General features: G+C 32.7%; 1 protein-coding gene across 2 annotated transcripts in view; it reads right to left on the bottom strand.

Annotated features, from left to right (window-relative positions):
- The window catches only part of LOC110639395 (phosphoglucan, water dikinase, chloroplastic), a 62,533-nt gene extending 42,412 nt beyond the window's left edge, over positions 1-20,121 (bottom strand). For both annotated transcript variants that reach the window (XM_021790321.2, XM_021790343.2), the window contains exons 1-12: positions 19,774-20,121; positions 18,378-18,984; positions 12,244-12,330; positions 12,045-12,176; positions 11,247-11,372; positions 10,987-11,165; positions 4,545-4,629; positions 2,279-2,428; positions 2,115-2,167; positions 1,440-1,648; positions 1,216-1,334; positions 818-888 (exon numbers count right to left, since the gene is read on the bottom strand). In XM_021790321.2, coding sequence (XP_021646013.2) covers positions 818-888; positions 1,216-1,334; positions 1,440-1,648; positions 2,115-2,167; positions 2,279-2,428; positions 4,545-4,629; positions 10,987-11,165; positions 11,247-11,372; positions 12,045-12,176; positions 12,244-12,330; positions 18,378-18,984; positions 19,774-19,946 — 1,991 coding nt within the window. In that variant the 5' untranslated portion in view covers positions 19,947-20,121. The remainder of the gene's footprint in view (positions 1-817; positions 889-1,215; positions 1,335-1,439; positions 1,649-2,114; positions 2,168-2,278; positions 2,429-4,544; positions 4,630-10,986; positions 11,166-11,246; positions 11,373-12,044; positions 12,177-12,243; positions 12,331-18,377; positions 18,985-19,773) is intronic.
- Between the last annotated feature and the right edge of the window lie 2,479 nt (positions 20,122-22,600).

Raw genomic sequence — 22,600 nt, 5'->3', positions numbered from 1 at the left:
TCATTTCACAGGGTGACATGTGTCACCATGTGCCATTTGTCTTCCAATCATGCATGATGACCAAAGTCAAGATTAAATCTAGCTTTGACACTTGGCTTAATGTGATTAGGTCAATTAAACTAAGATGCAACCAGAAGATGACATGTGGCAAGGGTTTTGAGTGATGACCTTATTATAAAAGGAAAAGAATGAAAACTAAAAAATAACATTCTGATTTCCTCTTAAAGGTGCCGCCACCCTTGAAGCCTTCTTCCTCTCTCATCAATTCAAAGAGAATTGCCCATATTCTCTTGAATTAAAATTGCTAGAAATTGTTACTAGTGTCCTGTATACATCTAACCTCTCTAAAGGCAAATCACTAATTTCTAATTGGTTGGCAAGGCTTGAGAAGCTGTTCAAGGGACTGTTATTGGTGATCTTGGTGTGGACAAATTAGAGGGACAACATTTGGGGTCCTAGGTGCTTCACAAAGGTACCAAACATATCTACAGTGCATCAAAAGGTTAGTGCATATGTTCTTGAATTAATCTAGGATTCTAATAAATTAATCTGTTAATTCAAAAATCTTAAATAGCAAATGTAGATCCTAATACATATTAAAAGGGTTTTAATATGCAATTGAACATTGAAATCAATTAGGTAAATAATGAATTTTGCATAATGCATGAGACCCTAGAAAAAAATTTTTAAATTCAATGTTCTAATCCAATAATTTTCATGCTTCCGCTCCTTCAATATCAGATAGTATCACTCATAAAAGTATACAAGTCTATGAAGAAGATAACAATCTTTATTAGTAGAAGAAATTTCAACATACCCAGCACGAATCTCAGCTTCCGTGTACGTTCTTACACTGTTTTCAGGAATTCCAAGTGCTTTTCCAAGCATCTGCAATGTCCACGATACAACTTTTCATGCAATTTGGAATTAGTTTATTTATAATCCTACTATCCTAGCACTTTCCTGATACTTGTACATTGATTAAATATAGCTCTAGAAAAGGATTATTATAAACATGATACTATAGTTTCTTTTGCCAAAATCGAGCTGAGAGACTGTGCACTAAAATAATTCATGAAGAAGAAAAGAATAAAAGCATGAATGATTCACAATCCAAGAAGGGAACCAAGACAATAAAACAAGGCATATCACAGCAAATTAAATTTTGCCCACCAAAAAAATTAAAAAAAAAAACTTTAAAATAAATTCTTATACCTGTACTTTTGGTGGAAATATTTGAAGAAGTGTTTCAGAATATTCCTCAGTTAGCCTTCTTGCTCTATCAAGAGTAGCTTTCAGCCTAAGTGCCCAAATTATTTTGCCATCCTCACTTCCTATATAACGATAGGACAAACCAAGCATAGTGAAGATGCATGTACCAACTTGACCAAATGTGTCATGTTCCCAGAATTAGAAGAGGACAAAGACAAGGAAAGTACCTTCCTTTTCAAAGAGACCTTTCTCTTGCCAGGCAAGGAGCTCAGATTCAATAGCTGCACATTCATCTGGCTTCCAACCAGACAAACTCAGCTGGTGAACACCAAAAATGAGGGCACCAAGTGGGTCATTCCAAGAGCTTACATTCTTTAATTCCACATTGTCTGAAAGCCACTTAGCCCCTCCCACATTTTCAAGTGCGTTGAGCAACCTATATTACATAAAACAAAAGGTCTTGACATGTCAATTTAACCCCAAAAGAATAACACATTAAGAAAGCACAGTTTGGGTTTAGATCATTTCGACACTGAAACTGTTATAACAACCAATTCATTTTTTGCTAGCTGAATAAATATGATGTACACAACTATAGTCAGTCTACAAGTAACTGCTTTTGTTAAAGATTTGTGTCAAAATTATAACACTTCAGAAACTGTTTTAATAGAAATTTGGTTCACATATTATTCAGGCAGTACATATATTTTCTACATGCTTAAGGAAACAAGAATAGAATCTTGTGCCAGGCCTAACTTGTTTGGAAAATGTGCCAATGGAGGTCTCAAGTTTGCTAGTGTCCAACAACAAGCTGATAGTTTTTAAATAATTAATTTGTTATATTCAAGTTATATTTGGGAAATTTTTTAGTTTCTTGAGCTAAGAGATAAAAATTTACATACCTGCTTAGGAGAACAAAAGAATAGTCCTCGAGGCCAATTTCACAAAGACGCCACTGCAAAGAACAATCCCCATCAAACCCAAAATAAGTAAATAAAAGAACACAGAATGACAAGCAGAAACATCAAATCACAACATGAAGAATAATTAATATGAGAAATCTCACTTTTTGTCGCATAGCTATTGCAGCATCAGGAGCATCATTCCTAAGACCACTCTCAAGACCCTCTACAATTATATTTCTTAAAGCATTCAGAGATCGTAAGGTCGTGATCAGTTGAAAATTATTGCTGGATTCTTCAGAAGTATCCAAGTTCTGAAATGCACACATGAACTCGTTATTTGATGCAGCAATTGGAACAAATATCACTAAGCAATGTGGTAAAATTAAACTAAAATTAGCAACATATCGAGTGTTGCACAAAACAACGAAAGGCAAAGGGAAAGAGTAATACAAAAGAAACTACTTCTACATATATGATTATTGGAATACATCCACAATAAAATAATAGTTGCATCATTTGATTTGTAAATAAGAAAATACAGTAAATAAGCATCCCAAGTCCTAACCTTGAAATAATGAATGAGAAATATAATGGTTCTTCTCTTGGTATTTGCTTTAATTTCTTTTTTTTTTTTTTTATTTCTTCCATGTATTTAAAACATAACTTTTGATACATTTTGAACCTGTGATAAACTCAGTAACACTATATTTCCAAAAGATTAAAATCTATTACAAGATAACAGCTTATAAATCCCTTTCACAGCTTTGGCATATGACTGAACCTGCACATCATATATATCATACCATATCATATTATAAGAATTTCTACTTGCATGTAATACATCATAAGTAGTATCTCAAGATACATTGCATCTAGACTATTTATATAATATGCATGTAATTTGTGCGCATGTGCACGGGCATGTAATATGAATATATGATATAAATGTATATTATATTGAGCTGGGTACTGTATACGTGCATTTATTCTTAAAATTTAACCAACATTTTCACAGCACAGGCTAATGACTAGCTATCTAGCAATAAAATTGACAAAGTTTTAACAAAAAAAGTTACCATTGAATGACATTTATAAGGCACACACAAAATCCACTCACATGTAGCCAAATCATGAATGAAAAAAAAAAAAAAAAAAAAGGGGTAGAAAGTGGAAAATAACAGAGTGTGACGTTAATGCTAACAACATAAATAAAGTTATTATAAAACTGCTGCAGGTTATCATGTGTTAATTTTCATACATCATTGTTAAAGTTTACAAGGATAAAAATGATGGGAGAAAAGTAGCAGGAGAAGGATTTACATAGTTTGACAATGGAAAGCCTACATCCACGGACACAACCTCAAAAGGGCTACATTTTTATTTACTTGTGTTTGTGAGTCTTACATGGTACATAGAATTCTATATTTATAATGGAAGATACATAATATAGTTCCATAAATTACTCCTAAATTCCTTGAATTATGGAGACAACTCATTCCCTACTCCTCTTCTCTTCTCCTTAAATTAAGGAAAATCTCAATATCTCTAACACTCCCTAGTGATGACTCTTATATGAAGTTATGGAATTAATACTCTCTCTCTCTTTAATCTATCATCTCCATTTTTTGTAATCTGATTTCTTTTTATTTTGTCTCTCTTTAAAAATAAAATATGACTTGGAGAAAGAGATTAGTACAACATGACTTAGAAGCATTACACATTTTCGAGAATTTAGCCTAAAATCCTTTAGAGTAGTGAAAGAGAATCCATATAGCCGACCCCAATAAATTTTTGGAATAAAAGATTAGTTAAGTTGAGTTAAGTTGAGTTATCTCTCTTTTAAAAAAAAATCCGTCTTTTCGTTTATTTAAAATTTTTTTTTCCTTGAGTTTGTTTTTTTCTTGTGAAATAGAGGAGAAAAATGGAAGAAATAAAATAGCGACTCCAAACCCTTGGCTATGAGGAAGCAAAACAAAGTAGGCACTTCAACCTTTGGCTCTGATGAAAGAGAAGAACAAAGTAGTGACTTCAACCTTTGACTCTAATGAAGGAAGACAAAAGCAAGGACTTCAACCTAGGCCCCAATACCATGTTGAAATTTAGAAGGATAGAAAAAGATAGGAGAAAAGTAGCAAGAGAAGGATTTACGTGGTTCAGCTACGAAGAGGCTGCATCCACAGACATAAAAAAAAAAAAAGGCTAAATTTTATTTACTTGTGTTGTGTGTCTTACATAATACATAGAACTCCATATTTATATTAGAAGATACATAATATAGTTCCAAAAAATACTCCTAAATCCCTTATATTATAGAGACAACTCATTCCCTAAATTAAAGAGTAATCTTCTCATTAAATTAATGAAAATCTCAACAATTCTAACAATCATAACAACAAATGTGACCTTTTCTAAAAAGGAGTGATTTACCTTTTTACATTCCAAAAACAATGTAAGAGCCGATAAACCTCTTTCATCCAAGGATTCTCTAATTGATTCAAGTTGCTCCGCAAGACTGCATAGTCCATATCATAAATAGATATGAAATTAACAAAATATAAAACTAGTCCACTAGAAGTTCTATTCACAAACAAGAAAACACTTAAAATTGAATTAAGTTCTAACAGTCAAAAGAAATTTGGAAAATAGATATGGAACATCTTTTTCACTCCAGATTTAATAAATTCATAACAAGGCAAGTGAATAAAGTGAAATTTTAAATATGAGCAAGTTTTAAAATTGACTATTTACTGAAAAACTATTATTTTTAAGGTCGTAGTTCATCTATAAATTACTCAACTCAACTCAACTCAACTAAGCATTTATCCCAAAAATTTGGGGTCGGCTATATGGATTCGCTTTTTCCACTCTGAACGATTTTGGGTTAAATCCTCAGAAATGTGTAGTTCATCTATAAATTATTAGACATAAATTTCACAATAACAACCCCATTTTTGGTTGAATTGCAATAATAGTATATTCTAGGATTTGTTTTGGCTTATGATCTGTTTTTGGCAAACACATTTTTCAAAAAAAAAAAAAAAAAGGGAATTACACTTGATTACTTTTAATGGTGGAGATAACTGTTAAAATATGTACCATAAATAGCTAGGATATGTGTATCTGTAGTGATTGTGTGAATATATTTAGGTGCTAGAATCGTGGCTATAATTACGTATTTAATTAGGATTGTATTTCCTATTTAGTTGTTCTGTACAGATTATAAATTGACACCATTGGCTTGAAGGAATAATCAAACTCTTCAATCATTCTCAGTATTCTTCTTCTGTTCTATTTTCTCATAATAACAACAGCCAAATAGACTTACTTTATATAAGAATTGCAAGTTATCCTTTGTGAAGCTAGTGAGGAAAGAAAAGAGATTTATGCAACCTATAACTCGATGGTGCAACCTAAAAGGCACAAACCAAATAGAAGATGCGTGGAATTTAGAGATAATGTTAATACTACATGAGGATAAAGGCGAACTACATTAAGAAAGTAGTAGTGTATATAGTAGGTCTATCCAAAAGCAGTTTTATTAAGGCGAAAGGCGACACTGAGGCGATAAGGTATCCCATGGCCTTAGGCGAGAGGCAAGAAGCGAGAGGCGAGGCGAAAGCCTTTTTGAAGCAAGGCGCTGTAACTTCAATTGCCTAATATATATATATATAGTTCTAACATAAAAATTCATTCATTTAACTAGTTTAATAAGTAAAAAAGCACATTAAATTACCATTTGCAAATGCACAATACCTTTTTATTCTAAACCAAGAGGACCATATCAAACTTCCCATTAATGGGACCTAAACCATTTTAAAATGAAATTAATTAACCATTCTAAATGAGATTTACAATATCCATTTAATAAAAATCATATAACAATTGAAAATAACAAAATGCATATCATAGTGCCCATATAATAAACAATATGAAACAACAAATTAACAAGAAAAAAAGTGCTACTGCTTGATAAAAATGGTGTAACTGTTTGCAAGAGAGAAAAGCATAGAAAAGATGAGAAAAAAAATAAAAAGAAAAAAAAAAAGGGAAAATAAGTAGGAAAGGAGAAAAAATGGCATTCTCCAAGTCAGTTGGGAAGAGGAAGACGACAAGTGAGAGGGGAGAAGAATACAAAAGAAGAATAGAGGAGAGAGAGAGAGAGCAAAGAAGGTGAAGAGGGCAGAGAGAGAGAGAGAGAGAGAGAGAGAGAGAGAGAAAGGAAAAATACCTGGTCTGGTGCTGTTCTGCAAGTCTATTGGTGACATGAGTTTAGGGTTCCTTTTTTTTGTATTTTTATGCTATTTAAAAAAAAAATAGAAAAAGGAAAAATGGACTTTCTTCAATCAGGCGACGCCTTGGTTGCCCAGCGCCCCTCGCCTCAGCAATCTCAGTAGTGCGCCTCCTTCAAGTTGCCTCGCCTCAGCTAGGCGAGGCGAGCCCATAGCCCAACGCCTCTAATTACACTATCCAAAAGTAAGGATCACCTCTACAAGAGTGTTGGTGGCCAAGTGAGGAGGTTCAAAAGGCTATTAAGATGAAGAAAGAAGGGTATTGAAAGTTACTCACGGCATGTGGAAGGCTTTGAGAAATATAAATTGGCAACAGGAGAAGCTAAGCTAGAGGTTATTGAGACTCATTGTAAATCTCTTGCCAATTTGTATCAAAATTTACGGACGCCGGAGGGGAGAATGAGAAGTACAAGCTAGCACAGTTGCAGGAAAAGTACAACTTTGATCAGTTGTTTAATGCGAGTCATGAGGATGACTTTAGAAACCTTAAGGCTTGTTTAAACTAATTTTCTGAAAAAAAAAATAAATAAATAAATAAAAAGAAAAAGTTTCTAAGAAAACTGGAAAATAGAGTTTAGTGTAAACATGTGCTAGTTTTCCAAATCTAGAACTAAAAAACCAGTTTTCTAAACCTTTTTCCTTTATAACAAAAAATTTTAATTTCAACTGTTTCCAAATGGAAACCAAAAACTTTTTTATAATCAAAATTATACTTGAACTTTGGTAACTAAAATTCAGTAATTATTCAAAAAAATAATTATTTACAATGATAAAAAAAATTAATCTTATTATTATAATGTAAATGAATAACACATTAAAAAATTTTAATGATTTATTCTTTTAAATATATTTAAAAATAAAATAAGTTTTTAAATTTATTTTACAATGATTTATTCTTTTAATTATGAGAGATGTCAATTTTTTTTTTTTGAATTAGAAAATCGTTTTCTATCATTTGAAGGTGAATACATTTTCTATGTTTTTCCTTATTTTCCATAGAAAATGAAAACGGGAATTTCATAGAAAATGAAAAATGGAAAACTAAAAATTTTTTCCAAAAGTAAAAAGGCCCTTAGTGTTCCTTTGATAAAGAAGAACCTTATTACACTTGTCGAATCAAGTTTGTTGAAGTTAAAGAGGCCATGAAGAATATGAATTTATGGGGAGCTTGCCACTTAGAAAGTATCCCTGTAAAAATATGGAAGTGTCTTGTGGAGATTGGAATAGCTTAGCGAACCAAGCTGCTCAATGGCATAATAAAATCTAGAAAGATGTCAAATGGACGTAGAAAGAGCACTTTGGCTTCTAACTTTAAGAACAAAGGAGACATCCAAAATTGTACAAACTACTATAGCATTAAACTAACAAGTCAAATGATGAAACTATAGGAAAGACTAAAGAGTGATTGAACGCAGACTTTGGGACACAACTAAGGAATTAGAGAATTATATTGGCTTTATACCTAGTATATCTACAACATAGTCTATCTTTCTGTTAAGAAGATTAATGGAATTTATAGGGAGACCACATGGTATTCATTGACCCAAACAAGGTATATGATAAAGTACTGAGGGGAGTTCTTTGAAGAAAGGAGTTTATCTTAAATATATAAATGTCATAAAGAACATGTATGAGGGGAAGGTCACAAGTATAAAAACCATGGGAAAGGATACGAAAGAGTTCCCCATAACAGTGGATTTACATCAAAGATTGACTTTGAGTTTGCACCTATTTACCTTGGTTGTAGATGAGCTAATCAGTTATATTCAAGATAATGTCATATGATGCATGTTATTTGCAGATGATATTATCTAACTGGATGAAACTAGCGAAGAAGTTAACCAAAAGTTGGAATTGTGGAGGACTCTTCAGAGCAAGGGTCTTATGCTAAGTATAAATAACTAAAAGTCGGACTTATGGAACACTCTTGAGAGTAATGATTTTAATGCTAAGTATAAATAAGACAAAATATATGCTTTACGAGTTTAGTTCTCCCAGAATGAATGGAGGGGAGATTCAATTGGACAGAGATTTGGTGTCAAAATGCAACCAATTCAAGTATTTAGGTTCTATCATCCAAAAGAACAAAATAATAAATGAAAAATGAGATGGATGAAATGGAGGAGTGTAATGGATGTGTGTGCGACCATAAGATTCTTAAGAAAGTGAAAGGCAAGTACTATAAAACTATAGTCAGACTAGCCAAAAACCAATAAGATGAGTGTGGTAAAATTGCAAATGTTAAGATGGATGTCTGGTATTATGATAATGGATAAAATTAAGAACAATCACATTCATCAGAGAGTGAAAGTATCACACATTGGGGATAAAATGAGAGAAGGTCAATTAAGATGATTTGGAGGTGTGAATGTTGGAAAGAGTGAGAAGGGAAAGGAGGAGATTGAAAATGATATGGAGGGAAGTAGTATCAGAAGATATACGATTTTTTAATATTGATGTGAAATTAGTTTCAAAAAAAGCTAAATGGTGAAAAAGAGTCAATATATCCGACCACAACTAGTTTCAAATTAAAACTTAGTTGTTGTTGTTATTGTTATAAGAACATTTCTTTTCTTGTTTAACAAAAAGATATATTGCTTTAAAATTTATGGTATTGCAATCTTATAACCCAAAGCAGCCTTCCTCTTTTCCACATTCATGGATTTAAGTTCATGAGAATTGCATATGTTAGATCTATAGTTATTAAAGGCACAAGGCACAAAATTAATAAAGACAACTATTAATGTTAATAACATGAAACATTTGGAGTTCTAGCACAGTAGCACCAATGTTCTTGAAACATAAACAAAATAAAATTGATTGAAAATGTTAAAAGTTCCTAAATCATATTTGTACATTCCAGTAAATGGCAATAATCCCCACAACAACCACAAGATAACTACTCATCATCAAGAGTAACATAGTCTCCCCCATCATCACTGCCAAATTCAAATTCAAATTCATGATTTCCAAGGCTCTCTTCTCTATCCTCTTCAACTCCACCAGCTTTAGTTTACCTTTTCTAACTAAAGAAATATTCTTCCTCCATTCTTTTTGCTATTTTAATTTGATCAGTATACTTGACCTCATGGTAAGGTCACTTGAAAAATTGCATCGATGGCCAAGATTTCAAAATCAAATAGCATTAACAAAGAGAATTTAAAAAAAAAAAAAAAAAAAAAGTGTTGCGGATTTATATATTACAAAGGCACATCCAGGCAGCCAACTCATGTCAAGATGGGCATGTTAGGAAGGTCACCTGCCTTTTAGAGTTTGAGGTTTGTAAGTAAAAGAAACTAAAGAACAATTAGACGTATACATCAAATTCAAAAGACTGAAAATCATACATGTTATGAAGGAATGTATGAAAGCTACAGTCAACATACTCCATCATAAAAATGCAAGTTAACAAGTTAACTATCCATAGACTGAACCTATTCATATCATCATCTATCATGGTACAAAAATTAGAACTGAAATATGCAATCCAACCTATCATCCCAACCATATATGCTACCATAATTAACTTAATATGTAATTAGATAATGCAGCCGAGGAATTCAACTAATTTCATAGTCCTGAAGAAGCTAAGAGTTATGGTTCAGTTTACTAAGAGTTTATTAGGAAAATTATAGAGTACTTTCTAGTTCTTTTAGATTTTTACTTATGTGTCTATTTAAAATACTAGCTGCTGGTCCTTTATTTAAGTCACAGGGGTAGTTTTGTAATTCCATATTTACAGGAAAGATCCAGATTTCTATAGGAGCCTTTATTTAGAGTCCTTGTTGGTTAAGGATTACTTTTAGATTCCTTAAAGGTTACTGTTTACTTTTTTGGAGTTCAAATCCTTAAAGGATAAGGATTTTTTTTTTTTTTTTGTCTATAAACACCCATGTTTGTGATGTTGTTCCTCAGTTTTTGGATCAATAAGAATTCCTGCAGTTTTGCTTCTTGAGTTGTGTGATACAATTGAAGTCATGGATGGGATACCTAAGGATGTGTAATTGTGAAGCCTAAACTATTCTATTGTTTCCGTTGCGTATTTCGGTCCAGAAAACATCCAGACAACCGTGCTTATTGCACTAATTTTACTTCCCAAACCTATACTCTTCTAAACCTCTACTTTCCAACAAAATTCGCACCCACATTAAAACCTCAAATTTCAACCTTAAGACCTGCAGGCTTTCCTGCATCACTAGACTTGTTAAGAATGGAGACCATGCAAAATCCACAGACCTTTACGCTTACACATGAGTCCAGCCCAAAGGTCTGAGCCAGGTATTTTTCCAAAGTTAAATTTGAGTTGTGCCACAAGGAAATCTCTTGCCTATGCCCATCTCAAGTAATAGTCAGGCCCCCTTCAAGTTGGGCCAAAGGGAAAAATCACCTTCCCAAACAGGTGTCTTTGATCACTTTCCCAGCCTGCAAACATCTCTACATGTAAGACCTAATCAATATGAACAATTTAGAAGAGAAAAGCTATACTGTCATACAGAAGACATGAAACAATAGCAAAGGAGGTATAAGGTAAAAAACCAAAAGCTAACGAGATTAAATAAAGTTTCTTAATAAAATCACACCTTCCGGCATTGAAGAAATCTTTGAGTTCATGATGGAATATCTTGAATTGTTCTACAAATGCTTCACTATATTCACCAGGGTTGTTGGTAATTCTTGCAAGCATTGCTTCTGTAGCAACTAAATCTTCAGGGCCAGCATTGCGGTGAAGCTTGTTTTGTATAGTGTGTTTGATTTCTTGCTGGGAAGAAAAAATAAGTAAATTAATACAAATTACCTTATTACAGCAAAGATAACTTACCAATTATTCATGCATTTTAACCTTGAGATCATGAGGGATATCACCCCGATGAGCAATGTCTCTAATTCGAGTTAAAGGGACAGATGCCGTAAATTCTGCTTTAAAAGATGGCAAGCATGGATGGATCTTTCGGATAACAAGTATTTCCTAAACATCAAACAAAAATTATAGTAATTAAGGAGAAGCAAAAAAAAAAAAAACTTAAATGCCATATAGATAGCACGTTAAACAAACAAAACAAAACAAAACCAAGAAAGATGAAACTGCAGTTACATTCAGAATTAGATATCAAATAACGAGTAGTTTGTACAAGAAACTAAGAGGATTACACCACCATAGACTGAATAAGACAAGACAATAATCAGTCCTACCATAATCTAGTTTTCATTAGCCAAGCCCCTGTACTCAAATTGTTTTTGCCAGAGGTCTACTTTTGCTTCTGTTGCTAGCAAGCGTACACTGCAGTCTTAGAATAGACATAAGGACATACAATTTCAAAATCAATTTTGCTACTGTGGCATCTTCATTGAAAAAAATAAATATATGAAGTTACTCAAAGTCTAAATCTGAGCTTAAAGTCATTAGCGTTGACAGGGAACATGCTCGAATGACTTGTTATTCAGAAATGGACAAACTAGGAGTTTGACCAAAAGCACTGTAGGAGAAGAACCCTGCATTTAACACAAGGCTGCAAATATCACTTAATTGGTTGATGTTTGACCAGACAAGACACAACTGATAATGCACCCCTGTTATGTGTGAAAGGAAAGGTAAAATATCATCAAAGTCTAGGACATCCTTATCATATCAAACTATTACCTTGGGCGAAGTATCTTTTCTGCAAGAAATTTGTTCCAACCCCCGAAATATAAGGCTGGAAATTTCAGCATGCCGGTTTGGTCGGTGATGACCTCCATCTTCAAAGCAAGGAATTTGTCCAGTGTTTATCCACTGCATAAAAGAAAAATGTAAGAGGGATACAAAAAGGAAGAAGAAGAAGAAGAAGTTGTATAAAAACCTTCAGATATATAGCAGAGTATATGAGAGCTTCCAATCGGTCTGCAGTCTCAAAACTTCCAACCAATAGCTGCCGTACAACTTCAAGCTTTAAAAATAGAAGGGAACCATGGTTAATAGCAAAGCAAAGAAGTTCAAAATTTTGACTTTTCAACACTTCAACTGAAATAATTATTTCCACACATACATATACATGTTTGGAGAGAGAGAGAGAGGTCACCAACATGACAAAGCACCCATGTAGCATGGTACCTTGAGAAAACTACAGAAACTCCTACGGCAAAGCCTAATACACAATTTGGTGCTTTTGTCAAAATCACAAACTTTAGTCCTAAAGACCAAAATGTCAATTTCTTTTTTACCAAACCAATCATTTTTGGGACAAATTACTAATTTACATAACATAATTGAAATAGGATGTATAATAACAAGAGATGGAATCCAAAATATAAAAGAGAGTTTCACCAATTAACAATCATAATTTCAATAACTTCAAAATTTTATTTCATCCCTTTACCTATATAACATGTGCGTGCGTGTGTGTGTGTGTGTGTGTGTGTGTGTGTGTGTGTACACACACGATTAGCACACCGTACTTTATTATAGAAACCAAAGCAAACTTGCATAACAAGGGAGAAAATGCTAAATTAGGTTCAATTTGTTTGAAAAAACACTTTTCACAAAAAAAAAATCCACATTTCCCAATATTATGAGACATAGAAGGAAAAAGGGAGACCTAAAATGACACAAAGGGAAGCAATCTCAAAAGATTTACAATTTTAGGATATTAATGCAAAATTGATTTCAAACAGAGCTGAATGTTAAAAAAGAATTCATATAATCAACCTCAATTAGTTTGGGATAAAGGCTTAGTCGTAGTTGTTGTTGTCATCCATTAACTATTCAGTTTTGTTCAATAAGTCTCTCCTTCACTAATCACCATTGGATTGACCATTTGACCTCATGTGGCACATTTACATTTTACTACAAGACCAATTCAATAAAGGAAAGAGTAACAAAATGTAAAAGTTTAATGACTTCATTGAAAACATTTTTTGAGTTTAAAAACCGCATTTGAAAATTGAAACATATACCTCAAAAAATAATTTCCTAGTTGAGAAAAGAGTTGTTTTGTTTTTTACACTACTTTGAACTCAATAGTCCACCAACAATACAAATCATTTCTAGTCACAACCATTACAATTACTCCTTGTATCGTACCTCTAAAAAGCACAATTTACCCTTTGTGTAATTCTCTCTTTCGCTCAAGTAGGTTAAACAAAGTATACAAGCATCTCATAGGTCCAAATATTTTTATGGTATTTTCCATTTTTGGAAGATAATTTTCCAATGTACTTTAAACAATATATATATATATATATTTCTAATTGATTTTGATTGTAAAATCAATAAACAAGTAGGTGATTTTTGGAAAAAAAAATGCAGCCTTAGAAAAAAATTAAATGTTTTATGGTGATATTCAATGCAGTGACTATAATTTTCAAATAAAATAGTTGAACGTGAAATTATTTGACCTATAGAATATAATATATTCAACTACATATTTAATAGTACTTTCATAGTTAACAAGGACAGAACAACAATTCTCAAAAGAATGAAGAAATAAATAGAAGCCATAGACCAAACTCTTTTCTTTTTCCCACTTCCAGTTATTTTATACAGGAAAGTACAGGGGAAAAAGTGAAGCGTTAGAAAACAATAAACCCTTTTTATAGAAATATAAAATAAAATAGTAATAATTTTTGAATAAAAAAGTAAAATATGAATTTGCTCGACTTGCATAATGTATAATAACTACAAATTTAATAGTATTTTCATAATTAAAAGGAAAAGAAAAACTCAAAAAAAATGAAGTAAATAGAACCCACAGAACAAACTCTATTCCTTAAATGTTCATCAATACATCAAGTACTATTTTCATTTTGAATATTAAGCACTAGAGTGCTTGCTAACTAGAGTCATGACCTAAAAAGGTGATTTTGCACTGAATCAAATGGTATTTATGATGAGTCATCACATTCAACGTACTCCATCCACTGCAACAATCTAAAGTGCGAGCAACAACATGTTACATATTAAAGGAAAAGATATAGAAATAGAAGGGAAAAGTAGTGGTGGGAAAGTGAGATAGACAGCTGTAACTAATCCTGTCATTAGTTGTCACTGATTCTGTTAGAAGAGTTAATAACTGTGGCTGATTCTTAGAGAAGTAACTGCAGCTGGAGAGATGTAAATCTCAGCTAGCATATCTTGTAAAGGTCATTCAAGAACCATCAAGAAATAATACTTCTCTATTCTCTCAACCTATTCTCTATTTTCTTTCTAAATTTCTTCTGTTTCTTTCTCTTCTTTCTTCTAAGTCTCTATTAGGGTTCTGTAACCCTAACATTTGGGATCAAAGCTATCGAAGCCAAGAACTAGGGGGAAGATTGGTCTTTTGGGGGTCGGAATTATGACTAGATCAGCTATAGTGAACCAGGAAATGGCAAAGATTGCTGAGTTGGAGGAACAAGTGAGGAATCTGCAGGATGTGTCTCAAAACCTGCAAAATATGACAGTCAGGAATGCTGAAGAATTGAAGGATTTCAAGGAAGATATGATGAAGAAAACCTCTAGTCAGGGTGTTCTTTTAGAGCAAATGATGAAGAAAACTTCTATTCATGGTGAGGAATTGAGAGTTTTTATTGCTGCAGAGCAATGTAAAGGAGCTAGTACTTCTAGTAAAGGTGGAAACAGATCTGATAATATGGGGCCTCAGTCAATATTGGGGGATGGCAGGGGACTGCTGCCCAACCCAAGAGGGACTCAGAATCTGCAAGAAAGGAATCAAGGCAATTTTGGAAGTCTTTTTGAGAATCTTTCTAGGAATTTTTCTTATATGGAGGGGATGCCACAGATTTTGCCTAGAATAGAATTAGTTACTTTTGATGGTAAGGAGAGTATCCCTTGGTGCATAATGTTTGTGGATGATATAGTTCTGACAGATGAGACGCAAGAAGGAGTTAATAGAAAGTAGAGCTTTGGAGAAGTACTCTGGAGTCAAAAGGCTTTAAGTTAAGTAGAACGAAGACAGAATACATGCATTGCAAATTCAGTGAAGGCCGAACTGGTGATAGAGAATGAGTTAGTTTGGATGTAGTTAGTTTGGATGGAGTGATACTGTCCCAAAGTAATCACTTTAAATATCTCGGCTCAGTCCTTTAAGTAGATGGGGGATGTGAGGAGGATGTTAGTCATAGGATTAAAGCCGGATGGTTAAAATGGAGACGTGCCACGGAAGTTTTATGTGATCGCAAGATTAAAAATAAGTTGAAAGGAAAATTGTACCGTACAGTCATACGACCGGCCATGTTATATGGTAGTGAGTGTTGGGCAATGAAGGAGTCGTATGTGTCGAAAATAAGAGTTGCGAATATGAGAATGTTAAGGTGGATGAGTGGCCATACTAGACTAAATAAAGTCCGTAATGAGAGTATTAGAGAAAAGGTATGAGTGGTACCAATTGAGGATAAGTTGAGAGAAGGGAGGTTGAGATGATTTGGTCACTCTCAACCTATTCTCTATTTTCTTTCTAAATTTCTTTTTATTTCTTTCTCTTCTTTCTTCTAAGTCTCTATTGAGGTTCTGTAACCCTAACATAATAGCTATAAGCTCTGTTGTTAGCATGGTTTCAAATCGCAGTTGCGGGTGATGATAATGGCCATAACTTAACAGCAATGGCTTGATGCTACACAAATCTTTTTGAAAAATTTGCTAAGTTCATAAAATTACTATATTTTGGTAGATACAAGTAAACTTAAGGTACACAACTATACAATAAGCACAAACACATCAAATAAAGATATTAAATCTATCATATTTAGACATCATTAGCATTAAATAATTTATAATTAGAATAGATTTATTTAATGATGATCTTAACTTAGCAAAAAAATAAGGGAGAGATTCTATAGAAGAAATGAGAAATTTGGGGAAAATTTTGAGAAATTATGAGAGATATAGTAGCTATGTAAGAGGAAATACATAAATAAAGAAAAGAGAAGCAAAATATCATTGTTTCCATGTGATTGCAACAGAGAAATAATTAAAGTAACAGCCGTTACCGTTACAAGATGGTAAATAACAGCCGTTATCATTACGTAACGGTCACAAAGGCCATTACACCTGCAATTACATATTTGTCTGTAAAAAACGGTGTATTGCATAACGGGCCCTTCCAAAACTTGTAAATAACGGCGAATGGACATTATTCGAAACCATGATTGTTAGAATAGCTGCCTTCTTATTCCTTTTGTCTAACTTTTGTCCAAAAATTAATACATAACAACAGCAACAATTAAACCTTAATCCCAAACTAGTTGAGATCCGCTATATTAATCTTTTTCATCATTCAACTCTATTTAAGAGCAACTCAACATCAATATTCAAAAATTATAATTTTTTTTTATACTACTTCCATCTATGTCATTTTAGGTACCCCTTTTTTATATCACTCTTCCACCATTAACTTACTAAGTTCATGTACTGGAGCATTCAATGCTCTACTTTGGTTATGACCAAATCATCATAATTGACCCATTCTTGTTGTATCCCCAATGTGTGCTATATACACTCTCTAGGGGGATGTAGTCATTCCTAATTTTATCCATTATCGTAATACCAGACATTCATCTTAATATTCGCATTTCTGTCATATTTATTTTGTGGATATGTTGCACATTAGATGCCCAACATTCACTCCCACGCAACATAGCTGGCCTAGCCATCATGGTTTTAAATAGCCGTTATTTAAAGGCTTTTTAGCTTACCGTTTCCGTTACCATCGTCATTTAACGCATTTTTAATCCTGAGTTTGGTTCGTCTCAAAGCCTGTCTTGTTACTAAAGGGTATGCTCAAACTATAGTATTGATTATTCTGACACGTTCTCTCTAATAGCAAAACTTGCCTGCAAACACCTATAATTGGTCTTTACACTAGTTGGATATCAAGAATGTTTTTCTGCACGAGGAAGTATATATGGAGCAACCAGCTTGGTTTGTTACTCAAGGGGAATACGGAAAAGTTTGTCAGTTTCACAAATATTTATATGCTCTAATACAATGTGATGAGGAAAATTCTACTTGTATATTCATAACGATTTTGGTACATATATGTACACTCTTCTATCTACAATTATGTGTCCAAAATAGGAATGTAAATTCCTATGATTATCTAAACTAGGAATATAATCTAAACGAATTAGGAACATATATACATTGTAATTGACTTTCCATAACACATACCTTGGAGAAAACACCAATGCCTTAATCTACCTCAATCTCTCTCCAATTACAAAATATTCTATCAAATATCAAGTTGATAGTAACAAATGAGTTCAAAGCCATATGATTATATCAGACAATGGCATTGTTCATGTCAACATTTGTAGTAATATAGAATGCAGTAAGAGTACATGCAACTTGTTTGATGTTTTATTTATGTTATGGAGCCCTTTAGTAGCCACATCAGTGTTAAAGTAGTTTAATTTTATAAGTCAATTCATCATTGTTTAGAGTTGAATCAATTTCAGCACTTCAACAAATATATAATTCTTCAATTCATGAATAATGGAGATGTTATAGTGATTAACCAGGGAAAAAAAAAAAGAAGTTGAGTCAAATATTCTCTATTTGTTTATCTTACGACTGATCTTGTGCCTTAAATCTTTTATTGTGTTTCTTTTGTTTAGAATCTTAATCTTTGTAAGAACTGCTATGCAATTTTCATATTTCCATACTTGCTAGTTAGAAATTGAGTGTTTCATCATGGAAGGCATAGTAATGTAACATGAATGTTGTTGCTTCAACAAACTAAATCAAACTATTTTAACATACCAAATAGCCATCAATTAATGCAGCTACTAATCTTAAACACGTGCATGGAAGACTAAGAGCATATACACCCACGAGCTCATAGAAAAAGCTGATAAAAAAATAGTAGTCATTGCAAATTTTTTGTAACCTTATGAATTCTGTATTAATAATCAAAAGGGTGACATAGAAAATTTGTTTCCACATCTACTGGAAAATTCCCAAAAATCCTAAAAAGTCATCTGGCATATTAAATGGCAATACCTTTCTCCACCAGTTCCTTGCATTCCGATCACCTTCAACTAGTGTTAAAGCCAGCCCCTCAAGGTCTGAAGTGTCCCATATTCTTTCAGTTTCGCTATGCCGGAGCTCATTGGATCGCATGAATGAGATAGACTTCCCTTGCCACTGCCCAACAAAAGGACTAGTCTCCACCTCCAAAAGAGTGGCAGCACTAACAGATCCATTCTCATCCACATCCTCCACTTCCACCTCATTCTCTTCCAAATTCAAAGGCAACAGATTCATAGGCTCCAAAGTTGCATTCCATTGGCAGACCATCACATAACTTCCTCTTTTTGGCAGTTTCAAGATCCGGTTATCCCCACCTTCCCATACCATACTCTTGTCCTTCCTCACAACAACAAACTTATACTGAATAGACTCACCCCCTCTTAACTCCACATCACAAACCCATCCAGACTCTGTCCAATTCATTGGCACCTTCTTCTTCCACAGACCTAATTCTTTGGCAGACCCTAAAATCACTACATGCTCACCAAATTCAACTTGGTGATCTAGCCGAACGTTAAGCTGAACCTTTCCATTCCCCGACTTCGATTTGGCTTTTTGCATCTTCTTCTCTCCCTCTCTGCCATGAAAACAATTTGAGCATCCACTTTCATTAAAGAATAACTAAAAAACTCAAAGAAACCATGAAACATCAAGACATTTCACTGTTTTCACAATATCTATAATGCTATTTATATGTTGTACTATTAGAGGATAGAAATGAATACCTTCAATAGCCAAAGCTACAACTCAACCAGGCAGCTATTGCAGATGTTAAAGCAGAAAACGTGGAACATAATCTTTTTTTTTTCACTTATTGTTTATTGAATTTAAAATTTGTAAGTCATTTAAGGCAGTATTCCATGCCATGGCAATTTTTCATTCAAAAAAATTGTTCAAAACACATATACTATGCAGCTTGCAAGTTAAACGGAAACAATTAGAAACATAAATACTCTGTTTTATTGCCAAGAAAAAACTAGCAAAAGAAAAGAAAATAAAATTAGGATTCACAGATATTTCCCATCAGATTTTCCCAAATGAAATAATATGGGACTGAAATTTCATAAATCTTCACATTCATTGCGTTCCCAACATTTTCTAGCAGCAATTAAAAGTAAAAGAGCACTCGCCAATTCTATAGATTTAAAAATATGCAATGCCAAATGCACTATTCTGCCTACCAAACATGTAAAATGTGGATTTCTAAATGAATTTCTTAAAATTTTATATACCCAACAAGCTCTAATCTCTTTTTATTGGCTCCAGAGAAAATCCCGCCACCCAATAGCTCGATCAATTATCCTAACGCAAGGTAAAAGGAAAGAAAGAAAGAAACAATAACATGTAGAAAGGCAGAGTAGCTTACCTTGTTTCAGTAGGAGAAACACCGCAAATGATTCTATGAATGGTGCTTGATCGATAGCGAAGAGGAAAAGAAATCCCAGGATTACGAAGAGCATGGAAGAAATTCAATCGCTTTCCGTGGAAATTGAGTCTGGGGGAAGAATTAGAGAGGTGCAATACACGCAGAGAATCCATTTCTGTGAAGAGAAAGATTGAAATACCGTGAGAGAAGCAGAAACTAATTATTGCAGTTTGAGAAAGTGGAGGAGAACGGTTTGAGAATTTTCATCGCGCCACGTGCTGAGTCACGAAACGAACAAATACCCAAGACCAATCTCACAAAATTATATCTTCTCCCCCCGCAAAACCATATCCGGTGCGAATTATTTTATAGGTGAATTAAAAATGCACTTTTTTTCATTTCTTTTATTTTAAATTTTATAATTTTAGCTCATACTATCATCGCTAAAACATGGGGCAGTCAGATTAAAAATGCCAAATCTTTATGCAAATTTATATTTATATCAGTAGTTTTTAATTTTGTATAAAACAATTGAACTTTTAAGGTTTACCAAGAAAGATTAAATTGAATTTAAAAAATTAGTGATAAATTATAATATAGTACATGAAATTTTGATTGATTAATAAAATAAATTATTAATTAATCTTTATATTTAAAAGAAAGACCAAATGGAAATGGAAGAATAGATCTAAACTTTTATATACATTACTTATTTTATTCAAAATTTTTAATTTTTGATAATTTTTAATTTTTTTTCAAAATTTAATTTCTTTCTCTCTCTCACTGACTCAAAATTCATAGTAGTAATATGTGTATACCCATCTTTGCAAAACATGATTAAGTAAAATAGATATGTATGAGCAATGATTTTAGATGATTTTATTTTTTATTTCCTTATGAAATAGTCAAATCATATAGGCATTTAGGAAATAAATTCATTGCATTTTATTAGTATTTTGTTACTTTCAGGTTTATATTCAAGCTTTTAATTTAAATTCAAGTGTTTTTAATTTTCTTTTAAATTATGTATTAAATTAGTTTGATTCCTTGGTTTTTAGCCTTTATCAAGTGCATATTAATAGCCCAAAATGGCATGAAGGCGATTGGAGAAGCATCAGAATACAAAAATGTAGCGTAAAAGGAGCCAAAGTATTACACTGCATGTATTTTCCATTACACGACCCATATTATGAGGTAAAGAGACAACATGTCTAGTGTAATGAATTACATGGCCTATGTTCTTTGATAATTGAGATTACATGGCTTGTGTTAAAATAAAACGTCCTGTGTCATGTTCAGCGCTTTCGAAACTCCAAAATTTGATGCTTTAGAAGGTTACACGAGGTAAGGCCATGTAAACTAAAACCATTACACACCTCATGCTGTTGTCAAGGATAGAATTCCATATTCAACACCCCACATCTCCTAGCAGCTCGTAGAGGTTTTCTAAGGCCTTTAAGACTCTGAAATAAGGTTTTTCGACAGATATAAATACAAGAACTCAAGGTTTCATCAAGGATTAGACTTTTTACATTTAAGAGAGTACATCACCTTTGAGAGAGGCAAAAGGAGAAATAGATCTGTAAGGTTTTCAATTGAAATTCCAAAAGTTCAAGGTGATAATTCTCTATCTAGATTCTTTCATTCTATTTTCTTCTTATTTCTTCACTTTATTATTTTATAAACTTGATTGTAAAACCTACTATGTGTGAATAGTTTTCTTATTCTAGGATTAAAGATGTAGCACTCTCTGTGACACCCCTCATCAGACTACAGTGTAGCCGAGCAAAGTATGTCACACTTGGTGCCGAAGCACCCTATTTTATCTTACTTTATTCCTTTAAAAATTTTGTTCTTGTATATTTTAATATTAATTATTTTTTTATAGAGAAACCAGTTGAGTTTCCCCTATTTTTATTACCATTTAGAGTATTTCACTATTTACCTGTTTGAAATTCAATAATATTTTCAAAATAAAATCTCATAATCATCTCATATTTCAATATCATCCATGTATTTCAATTCTCATATTCATTTCCATCCACTTTCCTTCATACTCCATTCACATATCAAAATTCTCATATTTCCATTAATTTACATAATTTGCAAACTAATTGAATAAATTTACAATTTGCATGATATACAAATTAATTACATATGAACTAATCAATTTATTAATTTACATCACATAAATATTACTTACAAATTCTTAGTTTACAATTCTTAGTTTACATTACAACATACAAAATATTTATAATATATAAAATACATAAAATGACTTATATGGGCCCTATCTACATGCATTGCTAAGAAGGTGATAACCCTGAACCCTTCTGACACTTCTACACATCTGAACTTCAAAATCCTAGTCTAATATCCACTAGGTTTTGCCTTCAGTACCTGCGCGAAGGAAACAAATCCATCGCGCTAAGCATTTCTGCTTAGTGGTACAATAATATAACAAGAAATAATGTATACAAATAAAGAAAGAATCAAGCATTCTAAATATTCAAGTATCAATTTGATTTAAAATGACATTTCTAATATTAACTATCTTATATGCTAATTCGTTCCTCTTTGGAAGTACTGAGTTTATAACCTTGCAGTGTCACACTTTACCCCTCTGTAAGGCATAAAATGATCCCGTAGAATACCTAATGAACTACCGAACTTCACCTACCGATGACTCATTAAGTACCCTACAAGGGATTTTAAAACAATTTTCTTACTTTTGATAAGTGATGAGCATTTTCTAATTGGTATCAAAACATTTAATTAAAGTTGAAAACTAGTTGAAATTTTTTGCCCATTTTATTTTTTCGCAAAT

The sequence above is a fragment of the Hevea brasiliensis genome, chromosome 2 (assembly GCF_030052815.1).
Source record: "Hevea brasiliensis isolate MT/VB/25A 57/8 chromosome 2, ASM3005281v1, whole genome shotgun sequence".
Classification (NCBI taxonomy): Eukaryota; Viridiplantae; Streptophyta; class Magnoliopsida; order Malpighiales; family Euphorbiaceae; genus Hevea; species Hevea brasiliensis.
Note: the sequence above shows the minus strand (reverse complement) of the source record. Positions and strands in the feature narration are given on the sequence as shown.